General features: G+C 39.5%; 1 protein-coding gene across 1 annotated transcript in view; it reads left to right on the plus strand.

The window, feature by feature from the left end:
• The window catches only part of LOC127582501 (TLE family member 5-like), a 106,769-nt gene extending 101,032 nt beyond the window's left edge, over window positions 1-5,737 (plus strand). Inside the window, 1 exon segment of the mRNA XM_052037810.1 lies at window positions 3-5,737. Coding sequence (XP_051893770.1) covers window positions 3-176 — 174 coding nt within the window. The 3' untranslated portion in view covers window positions 177-5,737.
• Window positions 5,738-11,272: the final 5,535 nt, after the last annotated feature.

Raw genomic sequence — 11,272 nt, forward strand, 5'->3', positions numbered from 1 at the left:
CACTTCCTCTTCCAGCTGGCCTGCAGCCTCCTGTCATTCCGTCGGTCAGTGCCAGTGCTGGGCTACTGGCGTTATCCAGCGCCCTGGGCTCACAGATCCACCTCGCTACGAAAGATGACAAGAATCATCACGATAGTGATCACCAGAGAGATGAGGGAGTGCAGAAACCGGATTAGGAACTTTTGAGGATCATTCAACACAACATCCTTAATGATCTTTTGGTGTTTGTTTTAATGCCTGTATATATCTCGGAGGTGGCAATTTTGTGCTGTGTATGTTATTATTTAGGGGAACAAAACTTATTTAAAGCTACAGTATATTATTAAAAGCAACTTTGTTTTAGCATGAACAAAGCAGGAATACACACTAAATTTGAAGTTGCCTCGGACGAGGCCTTAACTTATTGGCTTGTCCACCTAACGGACATTCTAGTGTTCAGCGTTTCCAAGGTAAAAGCTTCTGATTCAGCCAGTCCATTGAAGTCATGCTTTGCAGGAATTCGCCTTTTCCTACTAGTTGTCTCCAAAATTGGGTTGTTAAGTGATTAATTTTGTGGAATGACCTGTAAAAGTTCAGCTCACTACATTCTCAGAAACCAAAGCAAATTTGCCAAATTTGTGGTGAAGTGATGGTCAGTCCTAATGAATCCATTCTTAAATGGCCTGTGAACAACGCTTCAATAAGACAAGTTACCTTGAACAAAATCTTTTGTCATCTGGTATTCCCCTAGATCTGTAAAGGTTTTACTGTCTTCTTGCTACTTGTGGGCAATTTTCTTCATTGCGTCATGACGTTTTGGCCTACAGTCATAATGATTTTTGCTTAAGTTAGAGATAACCACTTAAATTATTTTGTCATCTGCTTTTTCCCAAATGGAAAAGAGGAATATATTGCATTTCATTTCAGATTGTGCCAAATCTAGTAAGAAAACTCTGTGGTAAATGTGCTTGTATTTTGCTTGAGTTTGGTTAGATGGGCATCAAAATGGTGGCAGCCATATAGGTCAACTTAAAACAAAATGGTGGCTGCTTTAAAGAAACCTCTAAATCTTTGCAAAATGTTGAAGGAGCTGGTGGCTGTGCAGTCAGGTTTTTCAGAAAGCTACTCTGGTGAGGAATGGGAGGGAAAAATTATGGAAACCTTGTCGATGAAGAGCCCTCTGGAATTTAACCTTAAATATTGTCAACAGCAGTAGGCCCAATGTTAACCTGCTAGGGACTGGTACTCTTGTCCAAAAGATGTTAGCAGTTGAAAGTGGGTGTGGAGAATATTTGTTTTCAGTTTGCCTTTTTAATTCACAGTAAACAGAATAGCAGCAAAGAAATGGGTACATGAAGTGAGAGTTGAGGATAAGTTGAGACTGAGTTGGCCCTGTGATTGGTTATGTTGTAACAGAGATGCTGTCACTTCAAGTTGACAGTAGACTTTTAAATGTCCTTCACTGTTTATAACATGGGGATTTCCCTTCTCTTTCTACCCCCCACCCCTGTTCAGTTCCACTTCAAGCCAAAAGAAGTAGTAATGACTCTGACTCCTCTGTCTAATGGCCATTGGATGAACTAATGAGCATGGAATTAATTTTGCAAAGGAACACTGAAAAATTTTGGTTCTGAGGCACTTCCTAATGTTTCCATAGCATGGCACAGATTGATGACAGCCGTAGTTGCTTATAATTTGTGTTGGTTTTAGCCCGAATTATGATAAATTTAACAAATAGGCTTTTAAAATTGATTAATGGTAGCCTTCTCTCATCCAAGTCTGTGGTAGAGAGGGTGGAAATTAACCCCAGTATCTTAAGTTGATGACAACAGAACAATAATGCATGAAGTGAGCAAATGGCCAAAGATCAGATGAGCTTTGAGGCACACCTTAAGGGTTATGTGTTACAAATGATCACTGGGGCAAGATCAGTTTACCACCTGTGCTTTTCAGTGAATAAATTTGTAAGTCTATCGTTTGGTGAGAAGTGGGAGAAAAGTTTTAACAACAAGCTGATGGATGGGGTTCCTGCTCATTCAACCTCGACAATCCCAACTTCTATAACTATCCCCCACACATCCAATTTCTGCCTCCCATGTGCACAAAACTTGCAGAACCTGACACCCCTCCGCTGCCCCACCCCCACAAAACAACGTCCTGCATCCAAAACCAAGATATCAAAGAGTTTTGGTAACATGGAATCCTAGAATGTCACGATAAAGAATCTTTTTATTTAACACTCGCCTTTCTACACAAGTTCCATGCTAATCCCTAAAACAACAAATCACCTTGCCTGCACGTCCAAACAGGACTACAGTCAGCTTCCATTATCATAAATCTTCCACATTCCCATTGGGTTCAAAGTTGACTTTTTGTGTGTATTTGTTAGGTATGGCCTCTATTAGAGTAAATATGGTATATTTTGTTCTTGTCTATATATTCTGGTTACTGAGAGCATATTATTGTACAGGTCACTTTTAAGTGGATTAGCAGGACCTTGGTTGTATTAGAAGACATGAATTGGATCCTAGTGCATTTTACTTGGATAACATTGGAATTTCTTGTGCTATTGATGGATTTCCAAATAAGAAAATTTATTGAAATAAGTGTTGAACTACACTGTGTATATACTACAGCTTTAAATGTTAGATCACTGAGAATTTCTTCAGTTCTTTTATTTGCTTATGATTTAAAACCAGCTCCAATGCTACTGCTGCTGGCTGGCTTTAGGCCACCTCTCCCTCTTCCTCTGGTGTGCCAGATACAATTATTCATTTAAAGTTGGCTTGTATCCCTCGACTTACGGCCCGATATGTGCTTAGAAGAAAATCGTCCAAAGATGGTAACTTTCTATAGAGCATATGTTAAGCATTCAGTCATTAAAATGACTTTCTTTCCAGAGTAAAGTTTAAAGTAAAACTCAGCTCTAATGGGGAAGTGGTAGTTTTCCTCACGTTATCAGTTTATCTGTAGTAGGGGGGCAGTTAAACTGTCTTGTCTTGCTGTGTTGATGTAAAGCAATTTTGCTTTGCAAAGACCAGAGAACTTGTTGCAGGCAGATTTCAGAGTGGATGGCTGAACATGTTAAAGTTAGTGAATACCTTCTCCAGTCTGGAGTAGTATTGACTTTTTTTTGTCTTTGGTTTTCATGTGCAAGCTGATGGGCTTCTGCTATACAGGTCAATGCAAGTGACAGTTTTCCACCAAACCCACCGGTCCAACTCCAGATCCTTCGCTCTCAAAGTACTGCTTTCTCTGTTTAGCTGTTCCATTTGCCTGTTTACTTTGCATGATGTGCACATGGATTGTGCATGAGTTGCCATATCAATGGCTGTAGCATTCGCATAACCTTGGGCCAGGGGATCAGCTTTTCTTTGAGTAAAATGATGTTAAACCTCAGCTGAGCTGAGTGCAGTAAAATTACAGGGAGTGAAAGAGCACCCTTAAATATTGAGGCACTTTTGCGAGTATTCTGAATCAGCTTAAGCCATGGTCTGTGTTCACTTATTGAGGCTACAGTTGTTTTGACATCTAGTAAAACTAGAATCAGTGCTGTAGTTGAGTTTTATCACCTGTGTGAAAGATCTCCCTTGCCTGTTATAAATGCTTTACCTTTCACTGGGATTAGTTTCCCTTGCATACATTATCAGTGTAGTGGGTGAAGTGGTGGATTGGAATTGGTGCTCATGAGTCATGTGGAGGCCTGGCTTGGTATTTGAGCATCTTGGCCTGTTCCCTAGTGGGACAAACTCCCTCTGGATCATTACACAGGGAGGAGATTCAGACAGGAAGCTAATTTACAATAGTCATATGCCCTGAATTTCTTTACCGGAATTGAGATCTTGGGTGAGTTGGCCTAAATGAATAAACAGCAATCACTGGCATAAGATCTGGCATCAATGTACTCAGATTTTAAATGAGGAAAAAGCAAGTTCTAGGGAATCTATTTACTATTATGCTTGCTTTCTGCTTTCAAAATAAAATTGAGCACTAATTCACCAAAAAAGTCCCGTTTTCTCCTCACCTTTTCATTTAAACGTGAAACTTTTTAGGCACTTTTGTTTAAAACAAAAATCATCTTGTAGTTTTTGGCAAGCGTTGCCTATCTTGCATCTGATATTTAATTTTTAAAAAATTTTGGCACAATGCCAGTGAAAGAATAGATTCTGTACAACTAGAGTAAATGCAAAAGACCTTGGATCTATCAGAAAATGGGCAGCTAACTATTGTGGCCTATTGATCCTGGGGCATATTCACTCTGGCAGGGTCTCCACCCAGAAACATGAGACTGACCCCGCTCTTAACACCTGCTGGAGACCAGCTCTAGGTTTCCACACTTAGCAACCTGAATAGCAGGGATTAGCCAATAGTTCTCAGAATATTCCAGATTTTCAATGCATTCAACTGAATCTAGGATAAAAACAAGATATGGGAAATACTCAGCAGGTCAAGCAGTGTCTGGAGAGACAGAAGTAGAGTTAATGTTTTAGGTCGATGACCTCTCATCAGAATTAGGGTTGAATTCCACAGTCAGTGACACAGCTTTTGTCAACAGTTACAAGTATTTTTGAAGAAACAAGGAACTTGCACTCAATTGAGCAAGCACCCTAAAAAATCAAATTTATTGCAGCTTTAAGATGAAATTTAGTAAATATGTGGTCTCTTATGGTCACTTTCTTTTAACTTAATTTTGTTATTTAATGAAATGAACTGAACGTGTAACATGCACTTAACTGCCTCGCTCATTTAAGTCGAGTGTAATGTATAATCATGCTGCAATCTGCAGTTAGTTTAAAACAGAGCTGTGTGCTTGTACAGGTTGGTGCATCTCATCCATCCCAGCAATCTGCCTGGAAATGGTGTACAATATCAGTGCTGTGCTCTCAGATTAGACAAAGGAAAATGGCTATATCCTGACCTGCATTGTTAGCCAATAATCACTGAAAATTTTAAAAACTAGTAATAATGGGGAAATGTACAATTTTAATGGGGCAATTGTGTGAAAGAGAAGCTGTTGGCCCCTTAAGTACAAAAGTGCTTTGCCGCTCTTATACACATCCTATTTACAAGCTGTTCTCTGTAAAATTTTAATGCTGAATATTATCAACTAGAATTAGTACAAAACTCCGCAATATTGCTCAATTTCACAGTATTTGCATAAATTACAAATTTAAACTTTCTATACAGTGGATTCTATTTACGATCAAATCCCTCTTTAAGGAAAACTTTAAAACAAAAGATCTAAATTTTTGGGGATCAATAATTGCTTTCATTTCTGTGGGATGGATTTGATCTTAGAAATTTTAAAATCTCCACTGTTTATTTTCATGCTGTCTCAGTCCTCAAAGGGTTAATAAGGCTCCCAGCGATAACCAATGTTTTAGAGACCTTCCTGAATGTCATAGTATAATGCATAACCTCTTTCACAATGGAGTTAGGAGAATGGTTATAATTATTGAAGTAATCCATCTGATGCTGTGACTTCAGAGCTTCAAATCGCTTATAAAAAAATTTTAAAAAAAACACTTTGCTTTTAAAAATCCATTTGTTTCCACTGGTGCAGCAGAGGCTGTGTACTGCATTTGCACCAGTATGGTTTGTATGACTATGTATGCAAATTGTGTTGAAGATTTAATGTGGCGGTGTTAAAATACATTTATTATGTCTTAAATAAAACAAAAGTGTATTAAATTAGTTCGCTAGTGCTGTAAGGAAATATCTATGGTGCCTTACAATAAAAGCAAATGTGATTAAATTATACAGTAGATGTGGGCATGTCTTCCCCCACCCCCGTCCCCGTCCCTGTCCCTGCACGTCAGATCATTTTTATTAGTGTTGGGTATGTTATCTGGGTTTCTCCCCGGACCATTGGTGTGGATTGTGTAGCAGCGTCACTGCAGTTTTACAAAATTAAAACATTTTCATTCTGAATGTTAATATTAAACTTTGCTTTGAAGTTCAGGAGTATATTCTGTAAACTCAGCTGCTTCCACCAAGGAGCTATTTGGACTAAGCAAACTTCAACCCAAAACATGCCTTCCAAACCCCCTCTAGTTAACACCTCAGAATATAGGGCTAATGAAAAGTAGGTTGGGGGAAAATGGTGCAAGCCAAATATGCATACCCACAAACAGTTAATTGACTGGATTTAATGGTGTTAATTAAGGAATAAACATTTTCCCAGACAATGTCTTGGATCTCTTTCAATAATTTCATGAGATCTTTTGTTCATCTACATTGGGCAGATGTCTAGACACAGGTTTAACACTTTAGGTAAAAGACTCTGTCTTTGACAGTTAAGCAATCTCTTGCTGCTCATGAGAGTATTGCCACAGATGATGTGCTACACCTCCAGAGTGTGATGTGTACCCACAAACTTCAGACTCTAGGAAGAAAGTGCTACCACTAATCTACACCTGAATTTGTGTTTGCAGAGGTCCTTTCATATCCTTCAGCTGCACCAAAGCATTTCACTAAAGCTTTTGAAGTGACCTAGATTTTTGCAGTCATTGGGTAAGGAGCAGTGTTTGTCATTAACATGGAAGATTTAGCCATCTCTGGACTTCTGATTTCTGCAATTCCATCATAGCTTTTAAACCATCGAGGGACCAGTCGTTCTACCATTTTAAACAGGCCAAGCAACCAATTAGATAAAAATAATTCTTGCTTTCAGCTGGCCATGGGGATTAAAAGCATTGACCATAACACTTTTAATTATTTTACAGAAAATGAAATCAGCACTAAGGCATTCAAATGGGAGCAAGACTTGAGCTGAAATTTTTATATTTTTAAAAACTGATTTATTTTAAATTTCAAAATCAGTTACTTAAATTGTACTGAAGTAATTTGTGCTCAATTAACTTTTGGGGCAGAGAGGTGGTTTAGCAATAATTGAGGTATTCAGTTGCACCTCATTTGATAAAATTTTCAGTGACTTTCATCGCGAGAATAATGGAAACAAAGCTGAAGTTTATGACGTTGCTGATTTTTGTGTTGGTTGTGAAGACTGATATTGAACCCTGTGGCGTAAAAGGAAATCACAAAATAATTCAGATTTATCTTCAATAACATGTAGATCCCATCAGTTTGATTGATGGGTAAGGGGTGAAGAGCTGATACCTTCACCATAATTGCAACCGCAAATTCTTGGTACTTTCATTTTCTTGTGTAGATAAGCATGGCAGACATCTAACCTCAGCTCAGTCACACAATCAGCAGTAACATAAGTGATCAGTTCATCTATTTTTGGTGACGTTGAGGGATTAATTCATCCAGAACAATGGCAGAATTTACTTGCTGGTGCAGGCACTACATACACACAGTGATCAATCACTGGATTATGGTTGCTCGACCAGGACACCATTTGTGTCTGAACAAAGAAATTTAGTGGGCTTGGCATTCTGGAAAGTAAAGAGCAAATGGGCGGAAGGGCTTTCTGCATCTTGCTATCATGTCAACCCCTTTGAAATTCTATTATATTTGGCTTGTTTGCAGGCCCCTTCATCCTACCCTGGAATGCGACTTTGCTGAAATAGACAATCACCGTCACGACAGTGATTTCTTCCCCCTCCCCATTTGAGTTTTTTTTCGTAATCCTCTTGGTCTAAAAAGCAGCCTTATCAGGCGGGGCAAAAACTGTTTCACCTTGTGCAGGGAAAGCTGTAATTAATCACCTGATATCACAGTATGCACATGTTGCAGTTTAACATGCCTAACTACCTGGCTATGTGCATATCTAACACTTGAAAAACATGATTCAATTTGTATTGAATAGTTTACATTCATAAAATAGTGAAACCAATGGGAGCAGCAGGGACACGATAGTTACTCTTGATGGCTAAAATTGAAATATAAGTGTACCTGTGTTGTGCATAGAATTTAATATAGCATATTAACATACTCCTAGCAGATATTTTGCAGAAGTAAACTCTAGGTGTGACTAGAGGAATGATCAACAACCACAGCAAAATATAACGTAGTTTATAAAGTATGTTTTGGTGCAGTGGCTGGCTATATTTGCAGTCAAGTACAAAACATTAATCAATCCAGTTCAGAGCTGTGACATTGCTTCACTTGTTAACTGAACATTTGCAATGCTTGTGTGCTGGTGATTGGCCAGTACTCTTTTTGCCAGACCCTCTATGAATATACCCAAGGCTTGCCCTTCACTGCCTGTGGGATAAAAAAATTAATGGAAGCTGGTTCTCTCCCAGTGGAGGCTTTACAAATCAGAGCTTGTGTTTCTGGAATGTCTGCTGTGAGATCTTTGCACAGTTATGAATAGTGTTTCAGACAGAAATGCTCATGTGCTTTGCAACATTAAGCATGGGTTCATTGTGATTACGTGCATTCTCAGTATACCTCTAATTTCCGCGTGGTCGCCACAGTTACTTAAAGCACTTTGCGGTTCTTTCATAGAATTTAGCACAGTCCCTTTACATTGACTGGGATCAAGTCATGTTTTATTTTAGAATAGTTGTACTTTTTCTCCTCTTGTTGAGGTATTTAAAATGCAGTAAAATGTGAGCCAGCCAGGTACCACATTTTAAATTTCAACTCTCCAGTCCTATAGAGAGATTGTACTGCTCACTGGCTTAAGAATAGCCTGTTCCCTATCATATTCTACTTTTTTTTTGTGCAGAGAACATAATGACAAGTATCAGTGCCATTTTGTCATGAATTTTAAAACCTTTAAACTTGTGTTCGAATTACTCCATGGCCTTGGCCCTCCTTATTCTTGTAAATCTCTAGTCTTATGAGAACTCTGCACTCATCCAATTCTACTCTCACGTGTCTCCCCTACTTCACCTCATTGACAGCTCTACTTTTACTAGCACTTCTGAAGTCTCTCAAACATTTGGTGCCTCTTGATCTCTGCTAGAAATAGTGGAAAACAACAGGTCCAGAAATGAATCAATTAGTTCTCAGAAGCCAAGGATGTACATCCCAAACTTCTGCACCTCACTATTTAAGGAAGAGTGGAGAGAGAAAATAGATCTACAGACCAGTTAGTCTGACACCAGTAGAAGGCTAAATGATGGAATTGTTATTAAGGAAGTCATAATGTGGCACTTAAGAAATAAAAATGGGATTGGACGGAGTTAACGGAAAGTCATGTTCGACAAACCAGTTAGAATTTTTAGAATTTTTATCTGGCAGATTAGATACCAAGGACAGAATAGATAGTGCTTTAAGTAACTGTGGCAACCTCATGGAAATTGGAGGTGTACTGAGAATGCACGTAATTACAATGAACTTATGCTTAATGTTGCAAAGCACATGAGCATTTCTGTCTGAAACACCATTCATACAGATTTTGAAATTGTAAAGGAGTCTCCCTGCTATTGTCACAGAGAATTCATCAGTAGGCTCCTCTACAAGTGTCTCCTTCCAGTTGCCAAAAACTCCCCAAATTGTGGTGTAGCTTCTAAACATCCAGAAGCATGGTGGGTATGATCTTCACAACACACCCAAGAGAACTTCAGGCAACAGCATCAACTACTATACGTGGCTTTGCTTCAGAACTTCAGAAAAGTCTTTGATTCCATCACATGAGAGGGAATATGGGTCATCTTTCTCAAATCTGGCTGTCTGCACAGTGGCTGGGTGATGGCATACAAGCCCGATCCTGCGCAATGGCTGGGTGATGGCATACAAGCCCGATCCTACCCAATCGGTTCACAACAGAACGATTTCTCAGAGCAGACTGGAATTAAACCAAAGCTGCATCTTCCTCCCAATTTTTGCCTCAATCTTTCTCTGCAGTGCTGCACTTCACCTTTAAGCTTCCCACTAGAGTAGAGTGAATCTACATGACAAGTTCAAAACTCTTCAACCTTCCTCGCTTCTGTTCCAAAACTGAGGTCACCTCAACTTCAGTCACTGAGCTGCTGTACACAGCTGAGAAACATGTATGTTTAGAGCCAAATGTCCAAGTCATAGTTGTCCAGGGAAGCGTGCATGGGAATGGGCCTGACAGTTAACTTCTGCAGAACAAAGGTTTTCCTTTAACCTCCCAACAAAGTGGAAAAAAGTGTTTGAAAATCAAAACCTCAAACTGGTCCACCAGGTAGCAGTGATCACCTGTCTCTTTGAGACTTTTGAGACATGGATTATGTACAGTCATCTCAAGGGTCACATCAGCTGTCCTTGAGTAGGATTGAGAAGAATCCCAAGGCATTTTATACATTTGTTAAAAACAAGAGAGTAGCTATAAAGAGAGGGTAGGACCGCTCGAGGACAAAGGAGGGAATTTATGCCTGGAGTCAGAGGAAGTGGGCAAGGTAGTAAATGAGTACTTTGCATCAGTATTCACCAAGGAGAAGGACATGTAGGATAGTGAGATCACTGAGGGGGTATGCTAATATTTTAGGGCATGTTGATATTAAAAAGTGCTGGGTCTTTTGAAGAACATTAAGGTGGATAAATTCCCAGGGCTTGATGGGATCTGTCCTAGGTTACTGAGAGAGGCAAGAGAGGTGGGTTGCTATGTTGACAGATCTTTGTATCTCTTTAACCACAGGCGAGGTCCCAGAGGACTAGAGTATAGCCAATGTTGTTCCTTTGTTTAAGAAGGGCAATTGGGACAAACCAGAAAATTATAGGCTGGTGAGCATTACAACAGGAGTAGGGAAATTATTGGAGAAGATTCTTAGGGATAGTGTTCACTCACATCTGGAAAAGCATGGATTTATTTGGGATAGTTAGCATGGCTTTGTGTAGGGGAGGTCATGTCTTATAATCTTGACTGTGTTTTTGAGGAGGAGACAAAGATGATTGATGAGGGGAGGGCAGTGGATGTTGTCTACATGGACTTTAGTAAAGCATTTGATAAGGTGCCTCATGGTAGGCTGATCCAAAAGGTTAAGGCATATGGGATCCATGGAGACCTGGTAGACTGGATTCAAAATGGGCTTGGCCATAGAAGACACAGGGTAGCAGTGGATGGGTGTAATTCGGACTAGAGGTCTGTGACCACTGGTGTTCTGCAGGGATCAATGCTTGGACCTCTTATTTGTGATGTATATAAATGATTTATATGAAATGTAGGTGGGCTGAATAGTAAGTTTGCAGATGACTTGGAAATTGGCTGAGTTGTATGTACTGAGAAAGGTTGTTGAAGAATACAGCAGGATGTAGATCAGTTGGGAATATGGACAGAGAAATAACAGATGGAGTTTAATCTGACATTTGCAAGGTGTTGCACTTTGGGAGGTCAATGTAACAGGAAGGGATACACTAAATAGCAGGACTCTTATCATCAAAGAACCCCACCATCTGGCCCATGGAATCT

This window comes from Pristis pectinata, chromosome 24 (genome assembly GCF_009764475.1).
Source record: "Pristis pectinata isolate sPriPec2 chromosome 24, sPriPec2.1.pri, whole genome shotgun sequence".
In the NCBI taxonomy this organism is placed as follows: Eukaryota; Metazoa; Chordata; class Chondrichthyes; order Rhinopristiformes; family Pristidae; genus Pristis; species Pristis pectinata.